The sequence below is a fragment of the Zasmidium cellare genome (genome assembly GCF_010093935.1).
Source record: "Zasmidium cellare ATCC 36951 unplaced genomic scaffold M409scaffold_13, whole genome shotgun sequence".
In the NCBI taxonomy this organism is placed as follows: Eukaryota; Fungi; Ascomycota; class Dothideomycetes; order Mycosphaerellales; family Mycosphaerellaceae; genus Zasmidium; species Zasmidium cellare.
The window spans coordinates 66,632-81,564 of NW_022986957.1; the positions used below are offsets into that span (position 1 = coordinate 66,632).

Here is a 14,933-nt window from a genome sequence, read left to right on the forward strand (position 1 = left end):
GGCCTTTGCTAACTTGCTGCTAAAAGCCCTATATTTTGTTAGCAACTATTCAGCGGACTACGCAATCCATAACTTGCGATATCACACTCTTCGAATATACCGAAACGGCTCTAGTTCTAGCAGAGCTAGAACCAGAATTATGGCGGTATGTGGGCACCAGTCCGTACTCGCAAAGGGATCTCTGCGAGATTCCGCAACTGTTTACTGGTCGCCCGTAGTGAGAGGCCCGGAGTGACTTCGAATACAATGACGGCAAGCGGCATGAGAGCAATGGCGAATTAGGAATTTTCTTTACGGCTTTGGGACATCCTGCGGTCTGAGATTGGCAAGTGTGGAAGCAGGTTTAAATTTAAGCTTTTTAGGAAAGTGAATGAATCCTGTTTGTTGGTGCCTAGGCGCGAAATCCCATCTCACATCATCCATCATCTCGCCTTTCTGACGGCATCGTGACTATGACAGGAGGGCCGCGGAGCGAAGGCTTTATAATTTTTAGAGATGGCTTGTTTGAACGACGTTGCACTGCCACATCGAAAGTTGCACAAGTGCGTCCGTTGCCGTTGCTGGAAGATTGCACGTGCGACGCACTACGGCTGGCTGCGCATGCGTTTGACACCGCTCTCCGGGAGGATCGATACACAAGTATCCATACCCATCGCTGCCTTCATTTCAGTGGGTTTCCAAGTGGTGTGGCCATTTCTCTCACTTTGGCAACTCCGTCACTTCCGCCGCTTGCGACATGTGACGGAAGGTCTGTGCGCGCTTAACCCCAAAAGCTTCTTGTTGACTTCCGCTGCAGTGCAAAGAACAACAAACAATGCCAGCCGCACGAACATGCGACGTTGCAATCCCGCATCGATCGGACATGGCTACAGCACGAACGGGACTTGCGGGACTCAACCGAAAGTTATGGCACATCTTGCCAATTGCTGTGCTGCTCGTCACCACCGGGCTGCTACTGCTCCTGAACTTCGGCTCGCAATATGATCCGCGAAATCTCTTGAGCAGTCAAGGTGAGACAGAGAAATACTCGAGCGATGGCGACATCAGTGTCATAGCAGACCCCCCAGCCCCTGAGCCGACATCAGAGTTCTACGACTGGCGGACCAGCACCGCCTACAACTTGGTCGACATCAGCGAGAACCTCACACAGGAAGAGCTATGTCAACACTTCCCAAAGCAGAAGCTCTCCAAGATCCAGCCGGTACTCAAAACGGGACATCAAGTCCTCGATCGAGTTCGACAGTCGCTCCTGAGTACATCAGCCTGTCTCGACAACCTCCTCATCTTCTCCGACTTCGACGAAGAACTCGAAGGCCGAGCCGTCATCAACGTCATTGCCGACATCGATGAGGCTCTTCTGCGATCAGACAACCAAACAGACTCATACTTCGCTCTCCAAGAGGCAGCTGCGAAAGGAACAGATGACGAAGACATGGAAGCGGTCGAGGGCTGGCTACTCGACAAATTCAAGTTCCTGGCTTCCGTCAGCCGAGCTTGGAAAATGTCTCCAGAGAAGCAGTGGCACGTCTTCTACGAAGGGGATACGTACGTCGTGTGGGATACTGTCTTTCGGCTGCCGGAGAATTTTGATGCGGACGGTGAGCATTATTTTGGGTCGCCGTCGCCGGGAAGGGATGGGACTTGGTTCGCGAAGTGAGTTCTTGTACGATGGTCGCTGCTGGAGCAAGAGCTGACTGGGGGTTTGACAGTGGTGGCCCTGGGTACATTCTCAGTCGTGGCGCTGTGCGAAAGCTCGTCCGTGATGATTGGAACCACAACACTGGCGAGTGGCTCGGCAGCAAGCTGTCGGAGAAGTATTGGGAAGATATTCTGACAGATTGCTGCGGTGACTCGGTGAGTTCGCAATGGTGCCCAAGAACAGCCAGTTCGTACTGACAGTATCAGATACTCGGCTGGGTGCTTCACGTTCACGGCATCGACCTGAAAGGCCTTTGGTAAGGCTTCTCCGTGACTACACCCCTGACCAAAGCAATGCTAAAACTCTTGACAGGCCAATGTTCAATCCTCATCCACTGCACGGCATTCCTTTCTCGGATCTATACTGGTGCCAGCCCGTCCTCAGCATGCACAAATCCTGGCACAAAGAGGAGATTGATTTCTGGAAGTGGGAATGGACCCAAAGACAAGCTCACCGACCATTGCTGTGGCGGGATATCGCCACCTCATACTTCAATCTTACGAGTGTGCCTCGCAAGGATGACTGGGACAACGCAGGTTGGGATGCGTATTCACCCGCTGAGGACGATCTCCGTGAGCCGCACAGTTCTGCTGAGGCATGTAGCTTGGCTTGCCGGGAGGCGGAAGACTCGGGATGTTTCCAGTGGACTTATCATCTACGACGATGCTCATTCGTAAGGTCGTTCCGGCTCGGTCGAGCGAGAAAACCGCATATCGACGATCAGAAAAAGGACCACGATTGGACACAGGAAGACCAGAAGTATTTCGCGGGCTGGAATACCGAACACATAAAACGCTGGATATCGAAACGACCTTGCAGCGAAGTCCAATGGGTCAGACCCAGCATCGAGCGTATCTTCTGAGTTCACGCATAACCCTCAGCCAACAGCTTGAACAAATTCTCCGCCGCATGCTGCCCAAGTGCATCCAACGACCCCATGTCCAGCATCTCCAGAACCGCAGTATCGAGTATGAACACCTGCTGCACGTAATGCCAGCGCCGCCAGCGAATCGAGACCAAGGTTGGTAAGGGGTAGAGCAGTGTGAGGCTCATCATATGGCCGGGGGAGCACATCGACGAGCACCTTGCTGGTCTAGACAGCCAACAGGTGGAACGCTTGAGCGGATAGAGGACCGGGAGATGGATCGAACTTGTTTGCGGCGAGATCGCATTTGAGGGTCTCGGTGGCGGTGGTACTTCCAGACGGCGCAGTTGCCGTAACTGGTGGGAGGGAGAGAGGAGAAGGATGAATGCTATCGGTTTGCCGTTGCGCCAGACAAGAGGCACTGGACTGGACTTTCGAGGCATAGCGACAGTGATCGCATCGAGAAGTTGTTACTATGGCATTTCGAAGACGGTCGCCTTTATGGAGTCGATCATGCCCCCTTGTTAAGAGACTTAGCTGAGCTCGACAGATGCAGGTAGATCAAGGTCATCGCGGTACTGAAAAAGGCGTCAAGCCAGGCGTTTCCAGCTGCGTAATTGGCCTGGTCAGTCACCTCGATGACACCAGACAGCTTCTCCGTTCCAGGTCCGTCCCCCGGGGCGTGAAGCGTGAGAAATCGAGATGCAAAAACGACCAATTTTTTGATGCTCTGGGTGTTCTGATCGTATCCTCAGTCCGTGGAGCAGGGAAGACCTTGTTTGAGCGTACAGAGGTGGTGAGACCTTCGTGGAAGGAGTTCAGCGTCTCGAGAATCAAGTTCCTCGGGTACTATAACGCCGTAACGCCGTTGTTGTTGAATAAGTACGTTGTGCCGTAACCCGACAACCCCGATTCGCCCACAAATCCTGTCACAGAGGAATTCTCAGGCTTCTTTGGGGAGTTGATCTGCCTGGGATTCGACACCCCATACCACAAATTGCCATATGTTTTGGTAGTCCATTGGCATCCAAGTGAGACGCATCTGACTTAGCATGATCGCTTGTGCTGTTGACCGCATGCATCTAACCATGGCGTAGAAGAAAGACTTGAGCAAGCAGATCCAAGTCGTGTTGAAGACTGCAGACGAACAGTCGATGGTGAAGTTGTTGGTTGAAGGCACGAACCTTGAAGATTCAGGAGCTATACGAGCGAGATTGCGCTATCGGGCCGCTGCGGGCCGCGGCCTCATCCGGTTGTGGTTGCCGCGTGCACACGCGTGAGGAACGAGGGCCGGCGCAAACCCAATTGCCCTCATAAATCGAGGACGACACTCCCAGCAGGCATGGATGCGAATATCAAGAATACTCTTCTCCCATCGTTGTTGGTCGCGCATTTGTCTGGGACATTAACGATACGGACGGCCAGCGGGAAACCCCTGTCACTCTGAACGGACTTCCTGCCGTTCCTGACCTGGCCCTGATCGCACCAAGAAGTCTTCTGTAGGCGGCAACTTTGCGAGACTCTCGCCCGGACACCAACTTCACGTGAATCGTCCGAGCCGTTGAACACCGTGTATCCGAACAGCACTCGTGGATTCTGAATCATCAACATTCCGTCCAAACAACAGTCCCACTTTTGAAACCAGTGCGAAGCGAGACGGGCCTTCCGAGTCTCGCTTGCTGTGCCATCTCGCGCACTGCTACTGCTCTGCCTTCGCCCTTCTCCATATTGTGGTAAGGCGCAAGCTCAACGCAAGACCTCGAACTCGCAAAATGGATTACTCCTCCACACCAGGATCGACATCGCTCCACGTCCCAGACGCTGTCGCGACCGCGGCGGCAAACACGCTGTGGCTGGCCGAGAAAACTAGAGATCTTCTACAGCGAGCACCAGGTTCAGCTGTCGTTGTCCGCTATGTTCGCTCTTCCTACCAGAACGACCCAGTTCGGAGCGTCGTCGAACTCCTGTTGTTCTTGCTAGCTGTGCGCTACGTACTGGCACCTCAGTACAGTCCGCGCAAAAAAGGCAACCACGTAGAATTAAGCGAGAAGGAGATCGATGAGCTGGTTGACGAATGGATCCCTGAGCCTCTTACCGAAGAGCAGCCGGAACTTGTCCAACTGGGCGAGAACCTACCTGTTCTACACCGAGACGCACCATCAGGGCCTAAGACTAAGCTCCGCGATGGCCGAACTGTCACCAATCTCGCTAACTACAACCACTACAACTTCTCGAACGATCAGCAACTCGTGGAATATGCTGTTTCCACCATCAAAACCTATGGTGTCGGCCCTTGCTCTGCTCCTGGATTTATCGGAACATTCGACGTTCACTTGAAGCTCGAGAAAGACATTGCCGCCCACTTTGGGACCGAAGACGCCATCATCTACTCGCAGAGCTTCTCCACAATCAGCAGTGTGATCTCCGCCTTCTGCAAGAGGGGTGATATCATTGTGGCAGATCGTGCTGTCAACTTTCCTATACGCAAAGGCATTCAAGCATCGAGGAGCATCGTGAGGTGGTTCGAGCACAATGACATGGACGATCTCGAGCGGGTGCTGGCAAAGCTTGTCAGTGAGAAGAGACCGTTGACACGCAGATTCATCATCACCGAAGCCCTCTCTGAAAACGTTGGCGACATGGTCAATTTGCCTAGATTGCTTGAGCTCAAACACAAGTACAAGTTCCGCATCGTTCTCGATGAAACGTAAGTAGAAGCTTTTGAGGATACCTTGGCGCCCAGACTAATTCGCGCTCTCCTTACAGATGGTCCTATGGAATATTGGGCCAAACAGGTAGAGGCGTAACCGAACTTCAGAACGTGGATGCCGCCAACATCGACATCATCGTTGGAAGCTTGGCGGGTGGTATAGCAAGCGGCGGTGGCTTCAGCACTGGATACCAGATCATGGTCGAGCACCAGCGGTTGAACTCACCTGCAGTGACCTTCTCGGCCTCTTTGCCTACATTCTTGACCACCACAGCTTCGGCGGTGATTGACAGACTACAATCGAGTGATGGTGCGAGAGATCTGAAGACTCTACGAGAGCGCATTGATTCCCTGCGTGTTCAGCTAGACCGCAGTGACTGGGTGACTTGCACAAGCGCGCCGGAGAACCCAGTCCTGCATTTGACACTGAAGGATCAACCCATCAGGAATCGCCGTCTGACACGTTCTGAACAAGAGTTCCTGCTACAAGAATGTGTGGATGAGGTACGTACACACATTTGATGCTTCTTTCGTGTTCAATTTCGCTGACTTGTGGCAGTGCCTAAACAACCACTCCATCCTGATCACTCGCCTGAAGAACATGCCTCTCATGGAAGGACTGCACCCGCGAGATGTGGAGAAGGAATTTCAACCATAGCCATCGCTGAAAGTCTGTGCTACCGCCGCACTGTCGAAAAAGGAGATGGAGAAGGCAGGAATTGCCGTCAGACATGCCATCACTGCTGTCATGAAGAGAAGCAAGTGGCAACATGGCACTTCGCAAGAAGCGTAACGATTTGCTCGAAACGTACTGTATAAACTTAGACAAGGACCTAGTTCAGTGAGTCCATGGCGCTCAGAGCCGATACGTAGGACCTGCTACCGGCACCAGACAACTAATAATGTTTAATTGAGCTTTCCTGACAAGTTTCGGACTCAACCGATCCCACATGATGGACAGCAACGCATCAGCCATCCCCCATTCTCTCTTTGGATATGGGCCAGCCATAGCGGTAAAAGGCGCAGAAGTAGACGGTGAGTCCTGGCAAATGATACAGTCACCTCGATCAACCGCATTCTTGCTCGAAGACAGAATGTTGTCGTCGCCAGAACGGGAAGCGGCTACAACAGCCCTAACCGACTGCCGAACGAGCGCCGGCGCACTGCCGAAAGACCCACATCGCGCCGGGCCGCCTGCGCGTAATCCCGACCTCACCTGTCATCAGCGTGAGGCCTCGTCTTTCTGCCTTCCATTGTTGAAATGCAGAAGAGTGGACGCCATGTGTTTACCCACTCCTACGTGGCCAACTCATGGAGCCCACGGCTGCCAAATGGAACTGGAGGCTGTCGACTCAAGAGCACACCGAACGACAAGTGCGGTGATTACCAGTAGGGCGTAATCGTGCTTACGCCTGAGACACTCTCGACGAAGGTCTGCTGTAGTCGGGTGCTCGAGTGGCCATGATAGTGTTCAGCGACAACATCACTCGACTCTAGCTTCGACGTACGACCGAAAATGGCTTGGGCGAAACTCACAGCAGCCTGCTCAGCTGCTCTCTTGTCTAGTCTTTTCTTGCTTCGCAATGGCAGCGAGTGCCAAGTTTCACAGTTTGAAAGAGGACAGAGGTGGTTCTACCTACTGACTAGAATATGGCTCCTTCTCTCTGAGTACTCGTTGTTCGTCTATCAGCTTCGTCAGCCCACTCCGGAAAACCCCACGGGCAAAGGCGAGTGGTTAGCCCTTGTCATTCACGCGGTGTACACTTACCCGAATGTAGCGATGGCTGCCACGGAAGCTATACAGTCAAATAGTTCTACGCAAGACACAGGTAGAAGTCTTACATAAAATTGCCAAGGAATCTCCAAACGATGGTCTTCCTGCTCTACAAGAGCCGACAGGCGTCTCTTTACTTGCCACAGACACCTCTGCTCTTGCAGACTTGCTTGTTACTCGAGCTGGCGACTATGAGAAACCCACCGGCCTGCGAGGCTCTTTCAAATTGTTGACTTTTGATAGGCTTCTCACCGTTAACGGAGATCAACACAAGTCTTTGAGGAAGCGCAGTCTGTCGCATTTCAGCTTCAGTGTCGTCAAATACTTGTACCCACTGATGTGGCGCCATGCATTGCGATTTGTGAAGTCCGTGGAGACTAGACTTGAGGGAGAGGTAGCAGATCAAGACAATAACTCAAGCAGCAGCATCGAGATCTCGGAGCTGACTACCGAGGTAACCGTCAATGTTATTTGCACTACGGTATGTTGCAAGCATCGAGACTCCATCACGACCGATTTATCTTGGCCAAATCATGCTCGTTCCGTTAGGTCAACGTCTCCGGGTTTTGACATGTCTGTCAGATCTTTGGCCGATCCTACGAAGCGTCCGATGATTCGGCCTTCAAACCATCGCGAGAATTGCTCAACTTCTTTCTGCAACCAAACTTCGCCACCAGCATATACTTGACGTTGAGGTTCTTCTCGCCGCCTTGAGTCAGCCAGTGCCTCACGTTTCCACTGCACAAGGCTGCTGTTAGGACGTCAGAAGCTTTAAAGGACTTATTGCTCAAGCTCGTCAAGGAACAAAGAGAAAATTGAAGGCGGAACCACAGCGTGCCGATCTCGTCTCGCACATGATCGGATCCAGCCATTTCACTGACTACGAGATCGCTTCCCAGCTGCTTACTTCTATGGTTGCGGGGTGAGTCAGCTATTGATACTCGTGGTTCACAAACACCTGCTGATGTTACTCTGGCTTTTAGACAAGAGACAACTGCTGCTACAACCAACTGGATATGCTACTTTCTCGGTCGGGATTCCCACCGGTAGAGTTTGCTGAGGGAAGAGGTGACCCTCGCCTTGGACTCGAGCGGTAAGTCGCTTGAAGAAGTGGATGTCGCCAATGTATTGGAAGGCTTGCCATTTCTCAACGGCTTCGTAAGCGAGACCCTACATCTCTACCCAAGTGTCCCTGTATCACAGCGCGAATCAATTCGAGACACGGCGTTGGCTGGGAGTTTCATGCCCACAAGAACTTCGATTTACGCATCGCCCTGGCTCATTCACCGGAAAAAGAAGACCTGGGGCCCTGAAGCTGATCAATCCCGCCCTCAGCGATAGCTTCGCGAAGAAGACGGTTAGCGAAAATTCGATCCGATCGGAGGTATGAAGAAGACTGTCGATTTCTTGACCTCTTTGCATGGACCGCGCAATTGCATCGGACAGAGCTTTGCCAAGGCGGAACTGCGATGTTTGGTGGCAGCTTTGGCGGTGCATTTCGAGTGGAAGGTCGACAAGGACGTTGGCGAAATTCCAATCTCGGGAGTTCTCACGATCAATCTAGAAGGTGGGCTGCCTCTTCGGTTGCCAGCTTTGCGTAAAGCAGCTCGGTCGTAGATAATTGAACCAATTGCACACCACGATCATCACGAGGTGCTTCAAGAAGTATTAACAGCACCATTAGAATGGATGAAACATCTTCATCCAAGTAGGTCCAGCAGGAGACTACTAGCTCTCAGCCGCCTCCACCTTCAACGCAGCAGGTCCACACCCAGCACAAACTCTTCGCCGAGACCTTCAGTAAGACAGTCTTGCAGGATCGTTATGAGGCCTACATGAGGGGCGCCGGGAAGCAAGAACTGGTCGAGTGGCTACAGGGTTGGGTCACGCAGTCAGATGGCAATATCCTCTAAACAATATCAAAGACAAAAGCGTGAAGAGCAATTTAGGGGCTGGAATTGACTGTGAATAGAAACAAGGGTGGATCACTTACGGAAAGAAGTATGCCGCACGCTCGGAGGATGCTTGGTACGCCTTTTCAGCCGTGCCATTCAGCCAAATCCAGCCACATCATCACAGCCTTCCTTGTGTAACGATGCACGACTATAACAGCCGCCATAAACCCTCACGAAATCGTTGACTTTCACATTATCTACGTCCGCCTCTACAATGCCCCGCCAACATTTCGTCGCTTCCATTCTCTTCTTCCTCACCTCCCTAACAAAAGCCTCCTTTCCCAACCCCGAACCAATCCGCGGCACGATCCCAGGCTCAATAAACAGCACCCTCGACCCAGGTCTCATCCGTCGCAAATCTGACGGAAAGCTCTTCTTGTACACAACCCCCAACGATCTCACGGTCTTCACTGCATCCTCCTTGTACGGCCCCTGGACGAAAGAACCCAACACAGCGCTCTACAACTATGGCGAGGAAGATCTCGGCCCAGGGAATCATGGAGCACCGTCTCTTCATCATCTCGATGATTTGTACTACCTCTTCTACAACGGGCATGATGGAATTCACGCCCCGAACCACGACGGGCAGATTGGCGTGGCGACCTCGTCGACGCTCGAGCCAGGGAGCTGGGACATCTCAGCGGGATATTTGGATATCACCTGGAGTGCGTCGTACAACATCCTCGACCCGACACTCTTGCCCAAGAACGACACCCGCGGACACCCAGACCACCTCCTAGGCTTCGGATCTTATCGAAATGGGTCGTTTAACATCCCCTTGGCGGATAATCTGCAGGATATACCAGCCCCTAGCGACACGGCCAACACGGCGTTCAACAGCACCGGCCGGCACGATATCGAGGGGTCTTATCAATTCTATCATAATGGATGGTATTACCTTTTCTTCAGCAGTGGAGATTGCTGTAAGAGATCTGGAGAAGCCGATCAGGATCCTGAGGATTGGGAGTGGTCACAGAATCCTGGCGATGTGTATAAGGTGATGGTATGTCGGAGTGAGGAGCCGAGAGGGGGTTTTGTGGATCGAGAGGGTAGGAGTTGTTTGGAGGCGAATGGAGGGACCTTGGTGCTTGGGACGCATGATAATGTTTGGGCGCCTGGGGGACAGGGTGTGTTGGCGGATGAGGAGGTCGGTGGGGTGGTGTTGTATTATCATTATGGTGAGTTGGTGGTGTTGAAGCCTGACGGCTTACTTGGAATCAGTACTGATGTTTGATTCTATAGTTGTGGCGGATCGGAGGAACGACCAAGATGTTCCATATCGATTTGGCTGGAACAAGCTGGACTTCAGCAGTGGATGGCCGGTTGCCATCTCCGCATGAGCAGACTGCTGTTGCTGGCATGCTGTTCATGTCGAAGCGGGTGCTTGGAGGCCTTAAATCGATCGTTTATGGCGAGATCTCTGTAGATTAGCCTTGTCTTGTATGCCCTAGGCAGAGCTCATGTCAGCGACGCAGTGATAGCAGTTTACCCCTATGATTCTCTGACAATCCGAAGCACTCATATTGGGCGTTATACTGTAATCTCTCTACTGTCGGCGACATAGTATGCTTGCGATAGGTCTGACAGTCAAAAGTTCGCAAGAACTGTGGATTGGAGTCAAGATTCAAAGCTATCGGTTCGGCAGGCATCTCCATCGTCACAGTATGCGGTAATGATTCATTCCGATGGTGGTCAATCGTTGGAAGGTGATCACAAGTACGTCTCGTAGTACCTGGGTATCTCTTCCCTAGAGTGTAGTCCATACGCCATCCAGGTTCTGCGGTCAGCTGGAACCGCCCCTATTGGTCGCCAGTACAAAGACCGCAAAGAGAAGGCTGCGACAGACTGGCGAGACAACCACATCAGGCATGGCGGTCGCACATCTCGTTATTGGACAGGGAGAGAGGTGAAGGAAAGAGCGATGGCGCGCCTGCACAAAGCGCACGTGCATGCTCTGAAAGTACAGCTCGGTTTCATTGGCTGAAACCTTAAAAGGTGGGGCGCTGAGCATGTGATGATTTGATGGGGCTGGGTTGGTGTGGAAGGCGATGGGGTGCTGGCGGGCTGTTCCTTCCTACGCACATGATCTTCGATATACTGACTTCAACTTCTCGTTGCATTCGCGACGACGTTATTTTATGAAGCACTTCTCTCACTTGTAGCTTCCTGTGTTGTTGTTCAAATCGCGCACGTCCACGGCATCTGCGGGGACGACACCCGTTGCTCTTGCCGCTTATAATCCGCCTTCTCTTCTAAAGAGGCCAAAGCCCAAGTCACGTTACTGTACAGAAAACACGTGAACAACCATCAACGGAAGAGCGGGCTTTCGACCACGGTAAGTTGATCTTCCCTTCGACGCGACAGAACAGGCCCAGGCACAGGCGCGCCACAACCACCACGCCGCCCGACTGCGCGACGAGCACCTGCGACTCGGCCTTGCGACCGTAGCTGTCAACCTCCACCGCCGTCGCAATGTTGCGACAGCAGGCTTCAAGCGTGAAGGCGGCCCCGTCCACGGCCTCGAGGCGACTCGGCCGCATAATGGGTCGACGGACATTCACCTGCGCCAGGCTGCTCGTCGCCAGTCCTGCCAAAGTCGCTCCCTCGCATCACCGCCAGGGCTCCCACATTATTGCTTATCAGTGCCTCGTCGCTGTTGCCGCATGACCTCTGCCTGCGCTGCCACACCAGAATCGCATCACATGAGCAGGTGTCTTGATCACGAGCTAACGTCCTCTTTCAGTGCACTGCGGGCCGTAGAAATCGCGACTGCGAGATCAAGCAACCATACACGCGCACACCGTACCTGCTCTGCAGCCAGCACATCAAGCTCGTCGCCTAACTTCCACCACAATGGCTACGCTGGCCAGTAAGAGGAAGCGCGAGTCTGGAGACATCCCACACCCACGCGCTGCTCCAGGACTCGGCGACAACGAGTTTGGCCAACAATACCTACACACCGACGACGACGGAATGGATCATGGAGATCATGATATCCAATTTGCGGCCGCGCTCACCCACCACAACGCCAGCATGGACGATACCATCGACACAGAGCACAACGCCGGGCAAGAGCAGGTCAATCCGAATGCTGGTCAAAGTGCCAGCGACACCGCCGCTGCTGCTATGGCGCAGTATCATACCATGACAGTACCACAATCCACCGAGCAGTCATTTCTTGCTCAGGCCGCCGAAGCGACACCAGACCGACCTGGAAGTTCATCCGTGGATGCTGGCAACCCTAGTGCGCAACAACGGAACTCGAGTTACGGCGACATCGACTTCAATCCCATGAAGAACGACCAAGGATCGAATGGAGCTGACGCGTCACCGACTGGAGGTTCGCAAAGCAACAAGCCACCTGTTGGCACCGACGAGTGGCACAAGTTACGGAGAGACAATCACAAAGAGGGTAAGATGTCAAGACCTGGACATTGTCAACCAAAAACTAACACAATTCACAGTCGAACGTCGCCGTCGCGAAACCATCAACGACGGTATCACCGAGTTGGCGAAGATCGTACCGGGATGCGAGAAGAACAAGGGTAGCATCCTCGCCCGCGCCGTCCAATTCATCAACCAACTCAAAGAAAACGAAACCCAAAACATAGAGAAATGGACGTTGGAGAAGCTCCTCACCGAGCAAGCGATCGCCGAGCTGAGTTCCACCGCCGATAAGCTCAAGGCGGAGTGTCAGCGCGCGTGGTCTGAGTGCGAGCAGTGGAAAAAGGCTGCTCAGAAAGCGGGCATCACTGTCGACGTGGATGAGAAGGGCGATGCCGATGCCGAAGACGCGGATTAGAAGTCTGGTCCGACGCGTCGGCCGGCCTATCCAGAGCACGCCTTTCCAGAAGGCGCTCGATACATGGGCAATGATCAGAGAATGTACTGATGCCCGCGATATCACCAGACACTAGGATGCCAAAGGCGCTATTCTCGGTGTGGTCAGTGGTTTTGACCCGAGGGAGACATGATGAACGAATGTTTACTTTTTCTGTCTGTTCAACTTTGCAGGGCAGAGAACCTTTTCGGAGAGACGAGAGATGGGAACCACGGGATTAGGAATGAATGCAGGCGTTTTTTCGAGAGAAACATGGCGTATGCGCGGCGAAACGAGGAAAGTCTACCCTTACCTCTTTTTGATTTTGATAGTGGGTTTTCTCTGGGAGTCTTTTTGCCTGCTGCTGCTTGCTGCCGCTGCACATATAGCTACTACAGCGACGGTCCTCGGTATGAGAAAGACTTTATGCAAGAATCTCTTCCTTTCCAACGTCTTTCAGACCATCCCGTATCCTTGCTGCCCGCGGTCTCTACTCTTTCTCCTCTCTTCTCTCTCTTTGGTGATAGGGTACACATCGTGGTGTGTAGGTGTTGTGCCATGGAAAATCCAACGCCGCGCTCAGAAACCGTCCCAATCGTGACGAATCGTGATCTGATATATCCCGCTCTCATCATCTCTTTGCAAGCAAGACGTCTAATAAAACGACTCAACCATAGTCTCCTTGTTCGTCGTATTGATCGCCCCAGGACCCATGCCCTCGCCCAGCTTGAACACACTCTCCACCACACTCAGCTCCGTCGCCGTCGTATCCAGCCCCGTCACCGCCATCCAGTCGTTGACCACCATGCCCGCGCCCACCACGGGACTACCCCGATTCACACTCCCCGCCACGAGGGGCACCTGCAGCAGACTCGACAGCTCGTCCTGGTCCTGGATGCTCGTCTTCGGATGCACGATGCCGCCCTGATTGCTCAGCGCCATGTAGCTCCCCGTGAGCACATTATCCGCGATCGTCTGTCGGAAGACCTCCACGCCCAGGACATCTGCGATGATTTCTTCCGACTCGCGCTCGAGGTCCGGGTGCACGAGGGCGACGTGGTCGTTGGCGCAGATGACGTTGCCGAGGGCGGAGAGGCGCTCTTCGATGCGTTGGATTTTGACGCTGTCGGGGATGCTGTTGCGGAGGTGTTGGAGTTCTTGGTCGGTTGTGGAGGTCGGGACGAGGAGGCCCTTTTTGTTGCCGGCGGTTAGGCGGCCGACGATGCGCGTGCCGGCGATGGTGCAGTGCGTTATGGGGATGACGTCTTGGAGTTCGGCTTCGAAGACGCTTTTGAAAAGGTGTTAGTTGGTGGGGTGGGTTGGTTGGAGGGGTTGTTGTGGGAGGTGCTGTGCTGTACCTATAGAAGTTCTCTGATGCGCCGACGGCTACGAGGGCGTAGGAGTTTGTCAGAGTGGAAAAGACGCCGACCCTGCAGTGGTGCTCTTGGTCAGCGCGATGCAGCTTGATTCATCATATGGTTGCGAGGGACGGGGACGCACTCGTTGCTGTTCTCAAAAGCTGCGCGGACCGCCATGATGGAGCTTGTTGTGGTTGTGGTGTTGTTGGTTGTCTGTAGAAGCTCCAATGCTGCGGTTGTTGGTGTTGTTGAGGGCGTTTGTCTTGGTTGCCGGTGTTGGTTTGAATTGACCTGTGTGTCGCTGTGCTCGAAGTTTTGTAGAGGAAGACGTCAGGGCAGGGTAGTGGGGCTCGGGTCCGAGCGAAGAGAAGAGTCACTCTCGCTAGCAGCAAGACGAAGAATGGCTCATGCAGTGCCAATTTAGACGCTTGATTTCTCGTCGTCTATCTCTCGTGTGACTCAAAGACTAATCGAGGTATTCTGCGAGAGACATTTGGGGGCGGTGCTCTGGTTTTGTATCCCACTGCGCCTGGATGAGTGGGTCAGGTCTCGACCTACGCCAATGCGCCTCAGGATCACCTACCAACTCCTACGAGAGCATCTCCATCTCCATCGCGTCCACAAAGGCGGTGACAAACGATCACCAACAAGCTGTTGATCGAGTTCCCGCGAGATTTACTATCTTCCATCGGCTTACCGCGCGAACTGACGGCTTCCAAACCGTTCAGGAACTGGTATAGGATTGAGCTTAT

At 53.3% G+C, this 14,933-nt stretch overlaps 6 protein-coding genes across 6 annotated transcripts; 5 read left to right on the top strand and 1 right to left on the bottom strand.

Moving 5' to 3' along the window:
• Positions 1-862: 862 nt before the first annotated feature.
• On the top strand, positions 863-2,561 carry M409DRAFT_21461 (glycosyltransferase family 31 protein; the record flags this gene model as incomplete). Its single annotated transcript, XM_033805869.1, has 4 exons — positions 863-1,653; positions 1,710-1,854; positions 1,906-1,955; positions 2,012-2,561. 4 exons carry the CDS (start codon positions 863-865, stop codon positions 2,559-2,561), a joined length of 1,536 nt encoding a protein of 511 aa, XP_033668903.1.
• Positions 2,562-4,336: 1,775 nt separating this feature from the next.
• Positions 4,337-5,932, top strand: M409DRAFT_21462 (uncharacterized protein; the record flags this gene model as incomplete). Its single annotated transcript, XM_033805870.1, has 3 exons — positions 4,337-5,271; positions 5,331-5,778; positions 5,834-5,932. The coding sequence occupies 3 exons, from the start codon at positions 4,337-4,339 to the stop codon at positions 5,930-5,932; spliced, it is 1,482 nt and encodes a 493-aa protein (XP_033668904.1).
• An 858-nt stretch (positions 5,933-6,790) lies between these two features.
• Positions 6,791-8,665, top strand: M409DRAFT_65575 (uncharacterized protein; the record flags this gene model as incomplete). The annotated part of the gene is made up of 6 exons (XM_033816575.1): positions 6,791-7,008; positions 7,079-7,529; positions 7,631-7,743; positions 7,860-7,970; positions 8,101-8,242; positions 8,411-8,665. 6 exons carry the CDS (start codon positions 6,791-6,793, stop codon positions 8,663-8,665), a joined length of 1,290 nt encoding a protein of 429 aa, XP_033668905.1.
• Positions 8,666-9,217: 552 nt separating this feature from the next.
• On the top strand, positions 9,218-10,343 carry M409DRAFT_36438 (glycoside hydrolase family 43 protein; the record flags this gene model as incomplete). The annotated part of the gene is made up of 2 exons (XM_033810554.1): positions 9,218-10,181; positions 10,246-10,343. The coding sequence occupies 2 exons, from the start codon at positions 9,218-9,220 to the stop codon at positions 10,341-10,343; spliced, it is 1,062 nt and encodes a 353-aa protein (XP_033668906.1).
• A 1,951-nt stretch (positions 10,344-12,294) lies between these two features.
• Positions 12,295-12,805, top strand: M409DRAFT_36445 (uncharacterized protein; the record flags this gene model as incomplete). Its single annotated transcript, XM_033810556.1, has 2 exons — positions 12,295-12,415; positions 12,468-12,805. 2 exons carry the CDS (start codon positions 12,295-12,297, stop codon positions 12,803-12,805), a joined length of 459 nt encoding a protein of 152 aa, XP_033668907.1.
• A 672-nt stretch (positions 12,806-13,477) lies between these two features.
• Positions 13,478-14,358, bottom strand: M409DRAFT_65578 (uncharacterized protein; the record flags this gene model as incomplete). The annotated part of the gene is made up of 3 exons (XM_033816576.1): positions 13,478-14,111; positions 14,182-14,253; positions 14,324-14,358. 3 exons carry the CDS (start codon positions 14,356-14,358, stop codon positions 13,478-13,480), a joined length of 741 nt encoding a protein of 246 aa, XP_033668908.1.
• Between the last annotated feature and the right edge of the window lie 575 nt (positions 14,359-14,933).